The following is a 21,549-nucleotide window of genomic DNA, read 5'->3' as shown; positions in this document are numbered from 1 at the left end:
TCATCCTGGTCGGCCTGGGGGCTCTGGTGAGGGTTCGGTGACCCCTCCTCAAGGGGGGGGGTACTGTTGTGAATTCTGTGGTCAAGCTCCCTCCTGTGGTCATGAGTGGTACTTCGCTGGTTCTGTCTATGAGCTTCCTCTGGTGGATGTGAGTGGGGCTGCGGCTTCTGAGTTTCCTTCCTCAGGTGACGAGGTTAAGTCGTTAGGTGCTGCTCTATTTAACTCCACCTAGTTCTTTGTTCCTTGCCTCCAGCCAATGTTCCAGTATTGGTCTTGCTCTCTCCTGGATCGTCTTGTGGCCTGTCTGCCCTGCATAAGCTAAGTTCTGCTTGTGTTTCTTTTGTTTGCTATTTTTTCTGTCCAGCTTGCTATATTGGTTTTTCTTGCTTGCTGGAAGCTCTGGGACGCAGAGGGAGCACCTCCGTGCCGTTAGTCGGTACGGAGGGTCTTTTTGCGCCCTCTGCGTGGTTGTTTGTAGGTTTTTGTGCTGACCGCAAAGCTATCTTTACTATCCTCGGTCTATTCAGTAAGTCGGGCCTCACTTTGCTAAAACCTATTTCATCTCTGTGTGTGTATTTTCATCTTTACTCACAGTCATTATATGTGGGGGGCTGCCTTTTCCTTTGGGGAATTTCTCTGAGGCAAGGTAGGCTTATTTTTCTATCTTCAGGGCTAGCTAGTTTCTCAGGCTGTGCCCGAGGCGCCTAGGTCTGGTCAGGAGCGCTCCACGGCTACCTCTAGTGTGGTGTGATAGGATTAGGGATTGCGGTCAGCAGAGTTCCCACGTCTCAGAGCTCGTCCTATGTTATTCGTAACTATCAGGTCACTTTGTGTGCTCTTAATCACCAGGTCCATTGTGTTTCTGAATCACCAGTTCATAACAGACATCCAAGCCCTATCCATAGATCCACCTTTCCTACTAGCGTTTCAGAATAGGTTGATTTTAAAACCAGACCCCTCATACCTTCCTAAGGTAGCGGGAAAATTTCATAGATCACAAGAAATACTTCTCCCCACCTTCTTTAGGGACCGCTCCTCTCCTGAGATACAAAAGTTTCACACCCTGAATGTTAGGAGAATAGTATTAAAATACATTGAAAGGACTAGCAGAACAATTTGTAGCAGAACAATATTGTAACATACAATTATTAGGTTCTGTAGAAGGACGTAGATCTGGGGATTTATTATGATTCAATATAGGCTGAACTGGATGGACAAATGTCTTTTTTCGGCCTTACTAACTATGTTACTATGTTACTATGACTAGGAGTTGGAGGCAGTGTAGGGCTCTGTTCATATACTTCCAGGGCCGCAAGAAAGGGTATGGAATCACGAGTGGCACCTTATCCCGGTGGATTAGGGACGCTATCTGGCTGGCTTACTCGGTGAGAAATGAAAATCCTCCAGAGGGCATTAGAGCGCATTCTACCAGAGCTATGGCATATTCCTGGGCCGAAAGAGGGGATGTTCCAATTGAGGCCATATGTAAGGCGGCAACGTGGTCATCCCCTTCTACATTTTATAATCACTATAGGCTTGACCTCTCGTCAGCTTCTGACCTGGACTTTGGCAGGACTATCTTCAGCACGGTGGTCCCCCCAGGTGATGGTCTCTGGAAATCTCTCCAGTCGGGTGCTGTTGTGGCGAAAGGTAAAAAGCTGGATTACTTACCGGTAATGCTCTTTTAGTGAGTCCACGACAGCAACCCTCACTTCCCTCCCTGAGATTAATACAGCACGTACTAATAGGTTACTTTTATAGAATAAATAAGTTTAAACATAAAATAAAAGTATTTTGCATAATACTGGCAGTCCTCCTGGTACTCCGAAATTCAACTGAGGAGAAGAGGCGGACCGCCCCCTTTTATTTTCTGTAGGTTTCCTGTTCCTATGGGGCGGATCCCTCTCTCCAGTGGGGTGCTGTAGTGGAGTCACTAAAAGAGCATTACCGGTAAGTAATATGGCTTTTTACCACCTAAGTGTCGCTAACGTCTGAACAGGTTAATATAGCCGGCAGACTTTAAGATCGCTATTTGGCCATGAATTGACATGGCACTCATCAGGACCACACAATCATGATCTCAGGGTGCCGATAGAGATAAAGAGGAAGTCCCACACTCTGTTAACCATTTATATGGTGTAGTCACTATTGACAGCACCATCTAAGGGGTTAAACAGATATGGACGGTGCCAATACTGATCGTGGCTAAGGAAGCAAGTTGTCAACTATAGTGGACATCCGACAGCTGCTGGATTGTATCCTGTATGGGGATGCTATTCTCTTATATCTCAGGTCAGTGAAAATATGTATTGGCGGTCATTAAGGGGTTTATTTAATTTGAACGTTTTTGTAAATGCAAAGGGTTTTTAAAAAAATATAAATGGTTATGAAGATCATGACTTGGTGCTCCATTTTTCTATATTATGCACTAGGATTTCTGCCCATTCCTCAAGGCAAATCAACTCTAGCTCCTTCAAGTTAGATGGTTTCCACTGGTGAACAGCAATCTTCATGTCTGACCACAGATTCTCAATTGGTTAAGGTCTGGGCTAGGCCACTCTGGAGCGTGCACAGGTTTCCCCTTGAACCACTCGAGTGCAGCTTTAGCAGTATGCTTTGGGTCATTGTTTTGTTGGAAATGAATCCCATCCCAGTTTCAAATCACTGACAGACTGAAACAGGTTTTGTGCAAGAATATCCCTGTATTTCGCACCATCCATCTTCCGGTTTACTCAGACCATTTTCCCTGTCCCTGTTGCTAAAAAACATCCCCACATCATGATGATGCCACCTCCATGTTTCACTGTGGGGATGGTGTTCTTGGGGTGATAAGCTGTGTTGGTTGATGCCAGACATAGTGTTTACCTTGGTGGCCAAAAAGTTAAATATTGATCTCATATGACCACAGTACCTTCCTCAATACATTTGGGGAGTCTCTCACATGTATTTTGGCAAACTCAAAATGAGCTTTACAGTTTGTGTGTGCAAGTAAAGACTTTTGTCTTCCCACTCTTCCATAAAGGCCACCTCTATGGAGTTACAGCTTATTGTGGTCGTATGGACAGGTATTCCAGTCTCTGCTTGTGCTCATTGCCAAGGCTGAGAATTTTGGTGAGGGGCCCTCTCTTGGTAGGTTTGGTGTGGTATCTTGTTCTTTCTATTTGATGGCAATGGATTTGATGGCAATCAGAGATTTTGATATTTTGTGATAACCCATCCCTGACTTGTACTTCTCAACAACGGACTTGTTTGGAGATCTCCTTTGCCTTCATGGTGTCGTTTGGTCAGTAGTGCCTCTTGCTTAATGGTGTTGCTGTCTCTGTGGCCTTTCAGAAAAGGTAAAGTGTATATACTGACAGACATGTGACACTTAGATTGCGCACAGGTGAATGTCCTGTCACTAAGCATGTGACTTATGAAGGTAATTGCTTGCACCAGAAATTTTTAGTGGTTTCATAGCAAAAGGGGTGAATACATATGTGCATCCCTTTTTTATTTCTTTTATCCTATAAATTAAATTGTTGCTTGTATTGTTTTTTTTTAATTTGACCTATTTTGGCTATTTTTTTAATAAATGGTTGTATTAAGACTTTGGTGTCAAGCTGACCAAAACAAGTTCTTCATACCATCCATTATGGCCAGCTTTCAGGGGCATAACGATCGCAGAGGGGAGGGGTTATGAGGACACCAATCCCTATTTCACATAATTACAGGAATGAGCCCAGGATGGGGGACATTATACCAAAAATGGGACCAGGATGGGGGACACTATTATAGAATAGGGCCCAGGATGGGGGCATTATTACTGAAAGAGCCCAGGACAGGGCACATTTTTACTGGAAGGAGCCAGGATGGGACATTATTACTTGAAGTTGTCCAGGGAGGAGGACATTATTTTAGGAAGGGGCCCAGGATGGGGGGCATTATTAAATAAAAGGCCCAGCACAGGAGACATTATTAGGCTACGTTCACATTTGCGTTGTTGGGTGCAGCGTCGGCGACGCAACCCACAACGCATATACACAACGCAGCGTTTTGTGACGTATGCGTTGTCATAAGATAGTAAAGATCAGGAAATTCGGCGCAATGAAAATGCTACAAGTAGCGTCCTCTGCGCCCTGTCTTGTGCGTCAAAATGATGCATGCGTCGTAAAACGCATTACAACGCATACCGCTGCATGTCAATGCGCCCCCCATGTTAAAGATAGGGGCGCATGACGCATGCGTCGGTATCCGTCGACGACGCTGCGCCCAACAACGCAAATGTGAACGTAGCCTTACATAATGAGGGACATTATACCAGGAAGGGGTCCAGGATGGGGGATATTATTCCTGGAAGGGTCCCAGGATGGGAGATATTAATGCAGGAAGAGACAAGGTGGTAGAGATTATTACAGGGAAAAAACAGGTCAGGTGAGATTATTACGTAGGGGGCAAACACATGTCTTTATAGGATCTGGAATGATACATCTGACTAACATGCGGGTGAGAGCCCAGGTCCAAATTTTGCACCAGGGCCCATCGGACTCTAGTTACGCCACTGATGGATTTGGTAAATTCTGATCCCCAATTACAACATAAAGAGCAGCAAAAGCAGGGTGGATTAATTGGAGAACATTCAAGATATTATAAAAGCATGGTTGGACGAGTTTTTTTAGCGATAAATTGCATATATAATTCCATATATTGCAGTATGTAGAAATTATAGATCAGTAATCTCCAATATATGTCTTTCCAGCTGTTGTTAGACTACAACTTCTATGTCAGCTGCATCCTGGTATAGACAATAGGTTCCTCACGGAAATGGAAAGTTGCTTCTCGTGTATGTAGTAAGCTTTTTTCTTTATGACAACAATAAAACTGATGGCACTTGGCTTTGGAACGATGAATGGACCGGAGTGTGATCACAAACTCTACACTCGACATTCTAACAGGCTGATCTTTTACAGACACGCTTACGTTAATCATTTCCACTTATCGAGTGAATCGTTCATGCCTGTGTATTCGTGGAAGTAACGGCTCTTCTTGCACACGAGTGACTCATGGACCATACTGACTCAATTTTCTCTCTACTCTCCTTCTAAAACCACATATTGTGAGCATAACTGTGTCAGTGGGCAATGGAAAATACCTTATTCCTGGCATCTGACCAACTCCGTGGGGGAAATTCTTCTAAAATGAAGACATGTGGACTGTAAAGCGTTACTTTACACTATATTAACTAAGCTCTGACGAGTGACGCAACCACACAAGTGGTAAATTGTGATTTGTTTCATGTCATGTGTCAGTTTGTGAAAATCTCTGCTTCCTAGAGTTTGTTAGGTCCAGGACACTCAGTGACAGATGTCCAAAGTTGGAAAATTCTCATATAGAAGAGGGTAATTAATTTGAGGGGGCAGAGAAGGGGAGTGGTGTTATGAACAGGTGATTCAGAACCACAATGGACCTAGTGGTTAAGAGCACACAAAGTGACCTGATAGTTACTAACATAGGACGAGCTCTGAGACGTGGAAACTCTGCTGACCGCAATCCCTAATCCTATCAAACCACACTAGAGGTAGCCGTGGATTGCGCCTAACGCTCCCTATGCAACTCGGCACAGCCTGAGAAACTAACTAGCCCTGAAGATAGAAAAATAAGCCTACCTTGCCTCAGAGAAATTCCCCAAAGGAAAAGGCAGCCCCCCACATATAATGACTGTGAGTTAAGATGAAAATACAAACACAGAGATGAAATAGATTTAGCAAAGTGAGGCCCGACTTACTGAATAGACCGAGGATAGGAAAGATAGCTTTGCGGTCAACAAAAACCTACAAACAACCATGCAGAGGGGCAAAAAGACCCTCCGCACCGACTAACGGTACGGAGGTGCTCCCTCTGCGTCTCAGAGCTTCCAGCAAGCAAGAAAAACCAATATAGCAAGCTGGACAGAAAATATAGCAAACAAAAGTAACACAAGCAGAACTTAGCTTATGCAGGGCAGACAGGCCACAAGACGATCCAGGAGAGAGCAAGACCAATACTGGAACATTGACTGGAGGCCAGGAACAAAGAACTAGGTGGAGTTAAATAGAGCAGCACCTAACGACTTAACCTCGTCACCTGAGGAAGGAAACTCAGAAGCCGCAGCCCCACTCACATATACCAGCGGAAGCTCATAGACAGAACCAGCCGAAGTACCACTCATGACCACAGGAGGGAGCTTGACCACAGAATTCACAACAGAGTGGTGAGGGTATGCAGGGGAAATGACCTGAATTTGGGCATGGCTTTGGTAAAAAAAAATGTCTGCACCACGTACAATTTTCTCCCTGAAGATAGTTTTCACAAAGACAAATGATGTTTAGATTTGTGTCCTTATTTGTTAATTACCGTAGTTCACCCACATCACTTTAGCAGGGAAGTGGGGGACACCCGGGTTGGGAAAAGCAGAAGGACCACTAGTTGATAAAGATTTATTAATCAGCAAGTCTTATAGTAGGGAGCCAAGGCCCCCATACACTTTAGTCTAAAGTCGGCCAAACCTACAGAATAATGTGTTTCGGGGCCTCCTGACTTTCTGCAAACAGATGATGTTGGGGAATAGAAGTAGGATTTCCAACAGCCTATCATTTTGTTCTCTATGAGATAAGCTGGTCGCAGGTTTCCAATGTGTTAAGGTTCTGCTTGTTATGTGGGTGAAGTTTAAGGTGTTGTATATTTTGTGCCTAGATATGTGGAAAAAAAATGAGAAGGGAACATGAGACCAATTGAAGGACAATGAAAATTTGGGGAAGCTTTTCAACTTTCACTGAGTGAGGCACATAGATTGTCACATCTGTACTTCTTCAGGTGTGATAGGGCTGAGAGGTGACTCCCTATGTCCTAGAAGTCACAATCTGGGGATCTGCTTCACATGTTGTGGACCTGCCCACATCTAGAAGGGTTTTGTAAGGGAACAACAGGCACAATTAATAATGTCAGTTCTGTAAATATTTCCCTGACACCTTTTGGAATGTATTCTGGAGTTTGTGGAGGACCTCGAGACAGACCAGCTGGGAAAGACTGCAGTGTCGAGAACACTATATATGGCAAGGAAGTTGTTAGCACCACACTGGATAGATGAAAAGGGACCGACCATACAAGAATGTATTGATAAACTGTCTACTAATTCTGGAGAAGAGAGTGAAGTGTATGATACATGAGGTTTCACAGCAAAATGTGAGAAATTGTGGACATAATAGATTGATGCATCAAAATTGGCTTCCTGAGAGTAAAGGTACCGTCACACTAAAACGATATCGCTAGCGATCCGTGACGTTGCAGCGTCCTGGCTAGCGATATCGTTCAGTTTGACACACAGCAGCGATCAGAATCCTGCTGTGATGTCGTTGGTCGCTGCAGAAAGTCCAGCACTTTATTTCGTCGCTGGACTTCCTGCTGACATCGCTGAATCGGCGTGTGTGACGCCGATTCAGCGATGTCTTCGCTGGTAACCAGGGTAAACATCGTGTTACTAAGCGCAGGGCCGCGCTTAGTAACCCGATGTTTACCCTGGTTACCAGCGCAAAAGTAAAAAAAAAACAAACACTACATACTTACCTACCGCTGTCTGTCCCTCGGCGCTCTGCATCTCTGCCCTGTGTAAGCACAGCGGCCGGAAAGCCGAGCGGTGACGTCACCGCTGTGCTTTCCAGCCGCTGTGCTTACACAGGGCAGAGAAGCAGAGCGCCGAGGGACAGACAGCGGAAGGTAAGTGTGTAGTGTTTTTTTTTATTTTTTACTTTTACGCTGGTAACCAGGGTAAACATCGGGTTACTAAGCGCGGCCCTGCGCTTAGTAAGCGGGGACCTCCGGATCGTTGGTCGCTGTGTGACAGCTCTCCAGCGACCAAACAGCGACGCTGCAGCGATCCGGATCGTTGTCGGTATCGCTGCAGCGTCGCTAAGTGTGACGGTACCTTTAAGCTAGTTGTATTTTTTAAATATTTTTTTCATTCAAATAAAAATCTTCTTTTTAGTGTACCAGTAAGCAGGGCTGTGGAGTTGGTAAGCTATCCTAAACCTCCGACTCCTCAATTTAATTTCCCTCACCACTGACTCCACAGCACTGGTCACTACTGACTGAGCATGTACATAAAGTGCAGCACAGATTCATTTCAACTATGGCTCCACAGCACTGGTCACTACTGAGCATGTGCATAAAGTGCAGCACAGATTCATATCAACTATGACTCCACAGCTCTGGTCACTACTGAGCATGTACATAAAGTGCAGCACAGATTCATTTCAACCAAAAGCTTAGATCAGGAACAGAACAGACTTTTACAGCATATAACATTTCATAACTTTCCCAAATTATTATGGAAACATTTACAGCACATCCTGCATTGTATTACTGTACCCAATGTATTATATATTTTAGGAGTTGGCCCTTTTTTATACTGACTCCAGCAAAATGGACACCGACTCCGACTCCACTGCCATAGCACTGCCAGTAAAGGCAATGAGTTTTTAGAAATCTCCTGCACACGATTATTTTTCTTTTCCTTCTGATTGAATTGGAAAACTGCAGCAGTTTTTTGCAGCTTGTCAATTCTTTCAGGGTATTTGCAGCATTGTTTAACTCATAGAAAGCAATGAGAGCGTGCAAAAACACTGCAGATAATTTTTGCTGCATTTTTGGTGAATAAAACTAACTGTAAACATGTACTGTGCACAAATGACATGTATAATCAACACCCAAAAAATGTCGCAAAAACGCAACAAAGCCTGCTTTTTTGTAAGCAGCTTGTTTACTGCCAAGAGAGCAGGTTTTGCCTACAGAAACACAACATGTGAACATAGCCTTATTCACTTTCCTTCTGGGTATGTTGTAGCTCATGGACAGGGATAGGTTGTACGTTAATAGTACATGTTGACTTCCCACTCGGGATGTAAGGCTTTTTACCTGTCCTGTTCGTTTTTTTAGTACGGTATTTTATATATGAGTGGGGAGGGTGGTTTTGCTTCAGGTTTATCCTTTGACTTATTGCTCTTTTACTTGCGTGTATTATACAAACTTTTTTCTGTTATATTCTATACTATTCATTCCTTACCGATGCATTTTATGAATTATATTCTGGGACATTTTTTTTGCATGGTGGTAGGGTTTGTTGGGGGGTTTGTATTTTCTGTATTTCTATAAAATGTTTAAAGTTTTTAAAAAAATTGAAAATTGGGTACTATTTATGCTGAATAAATTACCGTAAAATCATGTTATTTGCCTTGAGATATTTCATTGTACAAAGCCACCAAATAATATTTTATTTCATATACCGTAATTACATATTGATATTTATCTGGTGCTGACAGCCTTGAGATTGGCGCTGACCTTGTCTTTTCCTTCCTGTATGTTACTTTATACAGGACGTGTTTGAGCGCAGCCCATTAACAGATGGGGATCGGTAACTCGTCCATCTGTTCCAATGAATATGTGTGAAGTGATCTCGGTGCCACATGGCTCGCTAGTTATCACATACAAACATATGTCCCTGGTTCCTACATTTAGAATCAAATTACTATTTTGTATCATTTTTTTCTAGGATAATTTTTAGATTTATATTGCATATGCCATACAAACTCATTATTACTATTGCTTGTAGTCAACAAAGACAACAACTACTAATTGATAAGCAACAGACAAACAAGCCAGTATTTTTTTTAGCTTGTTTTCAACCTTTTGAAACTTGATAATTAAAACGTTCAATTTTTGGACAGGGCTGTGGAGATGGTAATCCAAGCCTCAGACTCCTCAATTTCCGTGACTCCGACTCCCTCATACATGCTTCACTACTGAGCATGTACATAAAGTGCAGCACAGATTCATATCAATTATGACTCCACAGCCCTGCTCACTACTGAGCATGTACATAAAGTGCAGCACAGATTCATCTCAACTACAACTCCACAGCACTGGTCACTACTGAGCATGTACATAATGTGCAGCACAGATTCATCTCAACTACGACTCCACAGCACTGGCCACTACTGAGCATGTACATAAAGTGCAGCACAGATTCATCTCAACTAAAACTCCACAGCACTGGTCACTACTGAGCATGTACATAAAGTGCAGCACAGACTCATCTCACCTATAACTCCACAGCACTGGTCACTACTGAGCATGTGTATAAAGTGCAGCACAGATTCATCTCTACTATGACTCCACAGCACTGGTCACTACTGAGCATGTACATAAAGTGCAGCACAGATTCATATCAATTATGACTCTACAGCACTGGTCACTACTGAGCATGTACATAAAGTGCAGCACAGATTCATCTCAACTACAACTCCACAGCACTGGTCACTACTGAGCATGTACATAAAGTGCAGCACAGATTCATCTCAACTACGACTCCACAGCACTGGTCACTACTGAGCATGTACATAATGTGCAGCACAGATTCATCTCAACTACAACTCCACAGCACTGGTCACTGCTGAGCATGTACATAAAGTGCAGCACAGATTCATCTCAACTACAACTCCACAGCACTGGTCACTGCTGAGCATGTACATAAAGTGCAGCACAGATTCATCTCAACTATGACTCCACAGCACTGCTCACTACTGAGCATGTACATAAAGTGCACCACAGATTCATCTCAACTACGACTCCACAGCACTGGTCACTACTGAGCATGTACATAAAGTGCAGCACAGATTCATCTCAATTATGACTCCACTGCACTGGTCACTACTGAGCATGTACATAAAGTGCAGCACAGATTCATCTCAACTATGACTCCACAGCCCTGGTCACTACTGAGCATGTACATAAAGTGCAGCACAGATTCATCTCAACTACGACTCCACAGCACTGGTCACTACTGAGCATGTACATAAAGTGCAGCACAGATTCATCTCAACTACGACTCCACAGCACTGGTCACTACTGAGCATGTACATAAAGTGCAGCACAGATTCATCTCAACTACGACTCCACAGCACTGGTCACTACTGAGCATGTACATAATGTGCAGCACAGATTCATCTCAACTACAACTCCACAGCACTGGTCACTGCTGAGCATGTACATAAAGTGCAGCACAGATTCATCTCAACTATGACTCCACAGCACTGGTCACTACTGAGCATGTACATAAAGTGCAGCACAGATTCATCTCAACTATGACTCCACAGCACTGGTCACTACTGAGCATGTACATAAAGTGCACCACAGATTCATCTCAACTACGACTCCACAGCACTGGTCACTACTGACCATGTACATAAAGTGCAGCACAGATTCATCTCAACTACGACTCCACAGCACTGGTCACTACTGAGCATGTACATAAAGTGCAGCACAGATTCATCTCAACTACGACTCCACAGCACTGGTCACTACTGAGCATGTACATAAAGTGCAGCGCAGATTCATTTCCATTAACAGCCGAGATCCTTAGATCAGGAACAGAACAGACATTTTTAGGACATTTCATAACTTTCCCAAATTTTTATGAAAAAATATTCATCACATCCTTCACCGAGCTACTGTACCTGATTTATTATATATTTTAGGAGTCAGATTTGGTCCATTTGATACCGACTCCGACTTCATCAAAATGGACTCCGACTCCACAGCCCTGCTTTCGAGGTCTAGTCCATTGTCTTATTTGCCCAATTTTGTCATATGCAGTATTGCTATTGTGTTATCTTTATTTTGCCAGGTTGTCCAGGGTGACTGTCCTCCATGAGTATGTTGGCGATAGGACATACGAGGTGCCCTCCTCGGCGGTTATCCAGGACATCAAACAGCTGATCTACACAGACACCGATTTTCCAGTCTCAGAACAGCGTCTTCTACTTCATAACAAAGAGGTGAGATGTGAATGGGAATATGTAAAAGGGGGAACCTGCTGTACTGAATATGTGGCTGCAAATGGGTGCTGAGAGTCATTGGCCAATGCAATTTTTATATTGAGATTTAGGTGTACGCTTTTTTGGGCTCGTAGACATGACCGTAAAAATCGGATGAGTGCTTTCAATGGTTTTCACAAATAGCACTTGTCCCCATGTTGTACTGTTGGGTCATGTACATGTCCAATTTTTTTCCTTAAACTAAGTCTGTCCAAAGAAAAAAATGACAACCTGCACGAGTTGTATCCAATTATTGAACCGCACTCTGCCATTCATGGCACCATGGAAAAAATTGGACCGCACTAGGATGACATCAGACTGTGGTCCGATTTTTTTTTTTTTTTTCACGGACCTATAGACTTGCATTTAGAGCCCAACCTCGTATCAAAATTGGACATGTTTCTGCCATTTTCAAAAAACATAGACATGTGAATGGCCCCATGGACTATCACAGGTACAAGTGCTCTCTGTAAAAAAACATGATAGCACTTGTATGTGAAAATTGGACGTGTGACTGAGCCCCTAGCATGTAAAATTGGAGGTATACAGGGTATAATGGGGCTCTACAGCCTTGTGTATTAGGTCTTAAAGAGGACCTGGCAATGCCATAAACAAGTATTATTTTTACCTGGTGTAAATAGGTCTTTGTTTTACTGTTGTTCCCACTCCCCTCTGTTCCTGAGATATGGCCCCCTCTTTCCTGTATATAAGTCTAGTCTTTTTAGCCAGTTCAGCATGATCCTGAAAGGGAACATATAACCTACGGCTGCCACCTTTCAGCCCCATGTGACAGCATTCTATAATAAAGACCTTTTTTATACTTGCATACGGGGCAGTCTGGTCCAATGGGCATTGCTGTTCTTTATCTGACGCCTCCTCTCTGATTGCGATGTCGTTCTCCTGTGATCCGCGCTGGTGACTCCTCTTACGTCATCCACACAGTGTCCCTCTTCAGATTTCTGTGCAGGCGCACTTCTCTCTGGCCTGCTGAGAGCAGACAAAGTACCATAATGCGCATGCGTCAGAAAATGCCAAAAGAGTACCTGCGCATGCACCTTACATAACTCTGCTCTGCCATCGGCAGGGCACAGAGAAGTGCGACTGCGCAGAAGCGCGAAGGGGGACACTATGGGTGACACATCATCCACATGAAGCACAGAAGGAGGACAGCAATCGCAAGAAGAGAAGAGGCACTTGACCAAGACCAGTGGCATCTATCGGACCAGACTGCCCCATAGGGTAGTATATAACTACATTCACTTGCCTAAAATGACTAGATATATACAAACTAAAGAATACAGCCGCACTTTGTAAAGTGCTAAGGTGTATGCAAACATTGAACATATGAAATTTGGACTGAATTATTGCTATATAGAATACACTTAAAAAAATGCCCAAACTGGCCAATTCATGTGAGCTTACCAGCCATGACAAGGTGACCTAATATTTATCAAACAGGCCCAGGAGAGACGTGTTCAATATTATGTTTAGTGTCCCATCAAAGAAAGGTCACCTTGTCGTGGCTGGTGGACTCTCATGAATTGGTCAATTTTATGTGCTAAGTACCATTTCATTTTTATAAATCCATTCTGTATAGCAGCAATGCAATCCATATTTCACATATTCAATGTTTGCATACATCTTGGCACTTCCGCTATATTCTTTTGTTTATATATTATACAGTCACGAGAGTCTTCGGCGTACTCAATATGTTCGAGTCCCCGTTGCTGTTGGGATAGCCTGTTTGTTAGGCAATCCCTGCATGTGTTGCGACTATCAAATAGCCGCGAGACATGTAGGTGCGGGAACTCGAACATATTATTCGAGCACACCAAAGACACTCGGTTAGCCCCCGAGCATGGCGGATAACACCTTAACCAATGACGTTCGCTCATCACTATTCAGGAACAGAAAGGGACAATAGAGAAACACCTGATACAGTAAAACAGCGGCATTTGACAAATTCCTCTTTAACCCTGGTGTTCTGTTGGTCAAAAATGACCGACTTTGAACTTCAATATTCTTTAAAATATTCAAGATGCGGCTCTGAAACCCGTGGCCGACCGACCCATCCTCATTTAAGTCAATCAACCACAAGTTTCAGAACCGCATCTTGAACACCCCAAAAAAATACCAAAGTTCAAAATAGGTCTCCCCAGACCGAACAGAACAGCAGGGTTAAAGGGGTATTCTGATCTCAGACATTTATGGCATATTCAGAGAGATTTGGCATATACCATCCCGGCAGCTGGAGACCGAGCCCAGGTCCTTGAGACAAGTGCAGGTGTCAGAGGTACCATCTGCCTGTATCGGATTTTTGTGCCGTATATTTTTGTTCTGGAGAAAAGTTATATTACTAATGGAACCTGCTGATAAACGATTAATTTTGGTATTAACACATTATAGAACTTACGGTACATACTCCAGAGATCTTCCCCTTCTTCTTACAGCCTGTTTTCAATATAAGGGTGGCGATGTATTAATAATATTGCGAGTATGAATTGGATCATTGTTTAAAAATCAAATTTTCTATTTTGGCCTTATGTCTCCTCCACATGTCTACTATGTCTATACAAACAGGAGAATTGTGTGTTTATACTGTTTGTGAAGTTGATTTTATTTTTTTTCTATTTTTGATTAATTAACCTTTACATTAGTACGTCGTACGTCGAATATGTTGTATTGCATGTGATTATTTAAAAGTGGTTTTCCGGGAAAAAATTTCTTTGGCTTGTGCTAGGTTAAAATAATAAAAAGAGCGATTGCTCAGTGTCTACTGCTCCGTCTCTACGCTGGTCTTTGTTGACTGGCTGCAGCGGTGACATCACTACAGCACCCGTCACTGCAGCTCTCTGTGAAAAAGGCAGAGAAATTTCGGTAGAGAAGCGCTCATTAAGTAACGGCTCTATTAATTATTTTAATCTAGCACAAACAAGTAGGCTGCGAAAACCAAACTCCTGGAAAACCTCTTTAACCCTACGCTCATGATGATGTTCTAAAGGCCATAAAGAGAGATCCATCATATTGAAAAAGCCAGACCACAGCTTAATAATATTTTAAAGGAGTTTTCTGATTTTATTTAAATTAAAGGGGTTGTGCAGTGTCTTTCATTCTTGCGTTGAGGAGTACAGTTGCTTAGTCAATCAGTAGATGCCCAGTAGGTATCGTGCCTTTATACAACTGTTCTACCCATCACGTGGCAAAATCCCTCACTGCCTGATGTTGAAATTCATTTTTTCTTCATGTGCATACTTAGATTGTTTTTGTCTGCCCTACGTAAGGCTGTAGATGCTTTCTCCCCTTTTGAGATCTGTATACAATCCCATCTCTACTTCTAGCTCTAACTGTAAGTGAAGGAGAGGGGAGATCGGAGAAGTCAGAACTGAACAGATTTGTAACATTTTTTGCAGATCACAGCTAGAGAAGGACTTACAGCAGAAAAATGGTAGATAAAAATATTAAAGACGACGTACAATTTGCATTTAGGACTCAAGCGATAAAGCAAATACTTTGCAAAGGTGTACATAGTCTATTGTACCGTAAATGGTTATGAAATTATATTTTTTGCATTTAATTCCTCTCTATTTTCAAGTTGCCAGTGAATTAAAATATTTTTATATATATCCAGGAGCTGAAAGCCTCCTCTTCTCAGTTGGTAGGTGAATATATCCACCCTTGGCAATCCTCTATCCTCCAAAATATGGAGCCTTGCATACCGCCATATCAAAACACGATGTTACAATACTTGCTCCACTTAATAACCCAAAAAAACTTTGTTAAATTACAGTCTGCAAATCAGACGAATTCAGCCCCGACAGAAGTAATTCAGTTTTACACAGTAATTTACAGGCTAACGTGCTGACACTTGAGGACCGCTTGAAGTCCAGTCCGGTTAGCTGACAGAGGATTGCCCGGACTGGGTACAATTATACTTATTTCTGCCCTGAGAGCTAGACTAGTTTTCCATAGAATTATAGTGATGGCATTTGAAAGCAGAATTTGAGCATTTCATAATAATTAATTTCACAATGGTTAAGCTTTACTTACATAAAGTTAGAAAAGTACTTTCCTGTAGTTTGTTGCAGTTGTTTATTTTTCCTTATGTTGGATTATAAGCATTTTTTTAAGAGTTAACCAATGAGATTTGCAGGACCCTGATGAAGCACCCACATCGATAGTCTGTGGCTACCGCACCTTGTGCTAGTGTTATAATACTACCCTCCTCCATACACGTCAGGTCTGGTGCAGGAATCCCGCGCCTGCGCCCTGCACTCTCTCCACAGTACATACCGTACCTCATCCTCCCTTCTATGGGAGCTGCATTCAGGGATCTCCTGCGCAGGTGAGTCACTGTGATTTCCGGCGTGCGTGATAAGGTGCTCTCCCCACTTCCTTCCTGCATAGTCATCACTATGTACACATGGTTCCTAGCGATGTCTATGCAGGGAGGAAGTGGGGAGAGCACCGTATCGTCGCGCACGCCGGAAGTCACAGTGACTCACCTGCGCAGGAGATCCCTGAATGCAGCTCCCATAGAAGTAGGAAAAGGTATATATTTTGGAGGATTCCTGCGCCAGAACTGACATGTATGAAGGAGGATATTATTATAATTAAGAAGGGATTTCTTCAAGGCACCACACGCCCCAGAGCCTGGAAGAAATCATTAGCATAAAGAAAGAATATAAGATTTCTCAACAAGAGCATTAATATGAGGCATACAGGTAGGACTAGTGTAACATTTCTATTACCTGTATGCCCATATTAATAGGTTCTATATATGTCCCTGGGGGTGACAGGTTCCCTTTAACCCTGCTGTTGTCTTCGATCTGGGGAGACCGATTTTGAACTTTGGTATTTTTTGGGGTGTTCAAGATGCGGTTCTGAAACTTGTGGTTGATTGACTTAAATGAGGATGGGTCGGTCGGCCACGGGTTTCAGAGCCGCATCTTGAATATTTTAAACAATATTGAAGTTCAAGGTCGGTCGTTTTTGATCGAAGACAACAGCAGGGTTAACAATGGAATATACCCAGGTAAGATGCATACAGACTTATGATTGTGTAAGTTTTCTATAGAGCTGTCAAAATATCATCCCCATCTACTTTTAATGAAATAACTCTGCTCATTCTGTCCCAGTCTATAGAGCAAAGCTGACAAGTGATCTACAGAAACTCACAATTCTAAATATTTTTCTGCAGAAAACGAGAAGCATCTGCCTTTTGTAACTACCCAACCTGGCGGAGTGCAGACTGCAACCTTTGAACAGTTTAGATTCTGTAGATAGTTACAAGACTCCCACCTGAGCTGGATAAATATTTTTATTAACTACCTTTAAGCAACCTGTCATTTTCTGATGATACATGATTTTCTACAGTGCCAGCAGATGAAAAAGCCAGAGAAATATCTCCATTTGTCATAAATGTTATTTATTGCCGTGCACAGCCGGGTCTTATCTCTCTGTAAGTCCTGGACTAAATCTCGGGTGTGACGTGGCTCTGATTTCCAAGTAGGCTCATGAACAGAAATATAACATTACACTATTTGGCCGGATGCCAGCCCCTTGATTCAGCCTAAACAGCCGGCCATCTCCTCTGTGATGTGAAACAGGTGTCCAGTGTTGTGGGGGTCACAACGAGGAGATATACAGAGCTGCATCCGATCAGAGCTTATTAGTTAAAGATGATCTGTCACCAGACTGTGAACGGAATTATATCTTTTAGACCAGATGAGAATGGTGTACTTACATTGAAAATCCATGTCAGAATGGATGTAATGACTAAAAAAAGAGGAGTTTGTGAGCTAAACCTAATGGGATTGGCACTTTCCACCACTTTAAAAAAAGACTTAAATTTTCATCCTTTTAATCTGAGAAGAAAACATGGTCATTTTCAAAGAAATTTTAATGTTTGGTTCCAAAGCAGAAAAAAGGGAACCTTATTTAGTCAGCCCCAATACTGCGTTTATAAAGTAGTTCTAAAAAAATGGTTCTTCATACTTTTCTCCTTGACCAATTTCAGGAGGTGCTCTGCACAAACTTGAGTAATCGAGTTCCAAAATGTTCTGTATCAGCAGCATGTCCTGAAGCCAAGCTTAGAGCAATCTGCTCTACCGAACATGCAGATATGCCTGCAACCAAAGAGTAAGGGCAAAAAAAAAATATCCCTGGCTTCATTTTGGGTTCTCTATTTTTTTTTCTTCCATATTCCAAAAACATATTCATAGGTTAATTGACTTCCTATGAAATTGGCCCCATTGTATGTCTAAAAAACACAGAATTTCCATTGTGAGTCCCATGGATGATGATGTGTGATGGGCTGTCACAGTGTAGAGGGATCATCCTAATTTTCATTTGCACATGGAAACACGAGAAGCAATGGAATGAAACTGAAAGGGAGAAGATAAAGATTAGATATTACAAAGAACTTTGACAGTGAGGGTGATCAATGAGTGGAACAGGCGGCCACGAGAGGTGGTGAGTTCTCCTTCAATGGAAGTCTTCAAACAGAGGCTGGACAGACGTCTGTCTGAGATGGTTTAGTGAATTTTGCATTGAGCAGGGGGTTGGACACGATGACCCTGGAGGTCCCTTCCAACTCTAACATTCTATGATTCCATGATACTGTATACCAGTGTGGTGGTTCTGTAATCGGGTACTTTTAAGATTGTCTCATTACCTAATTGTTAAAGATGGATGCACACCCTTCAACAACTGTGCACCAATATGGCTAAGGCATGTTAGATAGAAAGACTCCAGACTCTAAAGAGCACCTAATTAACACCAATCTGGGGTTGCCCTTCTTATTTAATAAATCCTTATACTGGTGATTTTACTAAATATAAGTTAGTATATAAAAGTGCTCACAAGTGCCCCCCAGAAAGAACCTGACTTTCCACTAAATGTCCTTGGGTCCCAAAACAGAATCTTAACTATGGTGGCCTGCCTACTACATAGCTCCCAACTTTTGAAGAACAGAAAGATGGACAAATTATGGGGCATGCGTAGCGCTTCCCAAAACGTTTTGGCCACACCCCTGGCTACGCCCCAATCCTGGCCCATTTAGCCTAGCAGGAGGAGATGTCAGAGGGGCGATGGCAGTGAGGGACATTCAGCAAGCGCCCAAGACTGTAGGGTGTAAACCCAAATCTGGGACTACCTGCTGCCTACACTAGAGATGAGTGGATTAATTCACGGGACTCCGATCCAGCGTCCTGGTCAGTGCTACCTGGCAGCTTGCCTGAAAACTCTTACCTTCCGGCTTCCCCTGTGCAGCTTTTGATTAGGCCGAGCTGGTGGGACGTCACCTGGGCTTCCCGCTCATCTCTAGTTGGGACCTGTGGATTTATTTTTTGTTCATTCACAGTCTGAGCCGCCAGAACTTTCCCATCTTTATGTAGCGTCTCTATATGACTTCTGTGTTTTGGTGTCTGTAAGACCGTGTTCACACGTAGAATAAATACTGTGTTTTTGGTCCTGCAGATGTCCGCAGCAAACTACACAATAACAATTCTCTCTGCTTATTGCATTTTTTTTTAATTGTTTTTAGGCCTTTTCCCTCGTATTTGATGCCTTTTCAGTGCAGATGTGAAGATGCTTTTTTAATGTGTTTTTTTACAGTACAAAAAATCTTTGATTCTGCACATAAATAAGTATCTGCAGTTTTGTACATTCACTTCAGCACCAAAACCACACGGTTCAGCCGCGTCTTTAGATACACAGTGGGTGCAGTTTTCATGAAATCACATCCGTTTTGCTTGGACAGTAAAACGCAGCAGAATTTCTGTGCAAAAAAAAAAAAAAGCAGCAGAAAATATGCAGCATTTTTTATTCTACATGTGAACACGGCCTAAATGTCCCAGCAAAGTGGATGTGATTTCATGAAATCTTGGTGCGTCTAAAGACACTGGTGTGCTCTGCGGTTTTGATGCTTTTTTTTCTCTATGTGGAGCCTGAAAAAAATGCAAGGAAAAAAACTGCGGTTGTATTTTTAAGTGCAGAATCATAGCTTTTCTGTACTATTAAAAAAGCATTAAAAACGGGGATTCACATCTCACCAAAAACACATCAAATAAGGCGGAAAACGCATAAAAGAAAACACTAAACACACAATAATCAGAGAAGATTGTTAATGCGTCATGTGGTGCGAACACCAGCAGAAAAAAGCGCAACATTTTTACTACGTGTGAGCATGGCCTCAGCATTAGATTTTTATTACATTGTTTTATGGGTTTAATAGAGAAAAAAAAAACTATCACGCCATTTTTTTTTTAACGCCATTTACTAATTCCCATATATAATCTGATCGCTTTGTTACTCGGACCATTACGATTACAGAGACACCAAATATGTTAATATTATTTGCTGATTTGTGATATTTTGTTTTTATAAAACCCATTAAATATTACATTATTGTATTTTTTTATTTTTTAGGAATTTTATTGTAGGGAAAAAATATATCTTTTATTCTCCCTCTAGAATACAGAGACATAGAAATACGCTATTATATATAATGTAGCTCTATGTATCAGTATAATCTGTGTGTCAGTACTTACGATAAAAATTACAGACCTCTTCAATCTTTTTTGATGGGATTACTTGCAAAATCGACTGTATCTCATACTTATTTTCCGCACTGTACAATATATTTCCTTGTACCTGTATCTTCTGCTTCTGAGTTCACTGCCTGCAAAGCAGCTCAAGATTAACAGATTCTCCTAGGTTTATCATTGTGGGCTATGAGTCATAGATAGAGCTGCTGCCTGTAAACATGGAGTCATGAGTTTGTGTCCTGAGGAGAGCGGATTACAGGAGAATTGTTTATTTAATTTCTCGAGGGGAAAGAGATGTGGCCCCATACGCTGAAGAGGCGAAGAAGATGATGTAAAGGTGTTGAGTATTAGAAGTCTTCACAAAGCCACGATATATCAGGACAGTCATGTTGAATCCGAGCTATGCTACTATGTGCCATCTTAAAAGAACGTCATAACAGAACCTCCACACTGCTTATACAGAACCTATGTCCTTGATTGTTGAAGCATCTAGACCAATGGCCCCCCTATAACAAAGTCATTATGTAATATTATAACAGTATATAACAGTTACTGTCCGGTATTAAATGCCGAACACAGACTTTTCCTGGAAGTCCGTTGCAATATTTGGAGCTCCGGTAGAATAGAGAGACAGAGAAAATGTTCTGGTTCAAAAGTTCGTGTCCCCATAGTTTTCAATGGGGTTTGTGTTCAAGTTCAGGTACAATTCTGTAGCCGAGGAAGCCCAAGCGAAACGCGCGTCGGGGCTGCATTTAGGACACGCACTGGCAGAGACTTTATGGGTAAGACTTGCATTTCTCTATAGGAGGTGCATTTTGATACATATATATTTACTAGCACTTTAAAAACACCTCTGTTGGGAAAATAGAGTTTATTATCCCCTGCTCCTGTTATCTGCACTATGCATGTTTCAAAATAGGTTTCATCAGTATAGGTTTGCAGGGTGAGTTCCTCTCTATATATATATGTATGCAGGCTAATCCATTTCTGCTACTTTTAGTGCTGTTTGTCCTCCACACGTGAGTTCTGGATGTACTTTGTCTTTTTTAGTCTGTCTACCCTTGTATTTGTATATTTAGAAAATAAAATATTTTGTACATTTTACTCACATGAGTTTT

The 21,549-nt window shown here is 42.2% G+C and overlaps 1 protein-coding gene across 1 annotated transcript in view; it reads left to right on the top strand.

Moving 5' to 3' along the window:
• Nucleotides 1-21,549, top strand: part of SACS (sacsin molecular chaperone) — a 102,759-nt gene that overhangs the window by 43,899 nt on the left and 37,311 nt on the right. Inside the window, exon 3 of the mRNA XM_069759120.1 lies at nt 11,696-11,846. Within this exon, the coding sequence (XP_069615221.1) occupies nt 11,696-11,846 (151 nt within the window). The remainder of the gene's footprint in view (nt 1-11,695; nt 11,847-21,549) is intronic.

Source organism: Ranitomeya imitator, chromosome 3 (assembly GCF_032444005.1).
Source record: "Ranitomeya imitator isolate aRanImi1 chromosome 3, aRanImi1.pri, whole genome shotgun sequence".
Lineage (NCBI taxonomy): Eukaryota > Metazoa > Chordata > Amphibia > Anura > Dendrobatidae > Ranitomeya > Ranitomeya imitator.
This window is presented reverse-complemented; position numbering and strand designations above follow the sequence as displayed.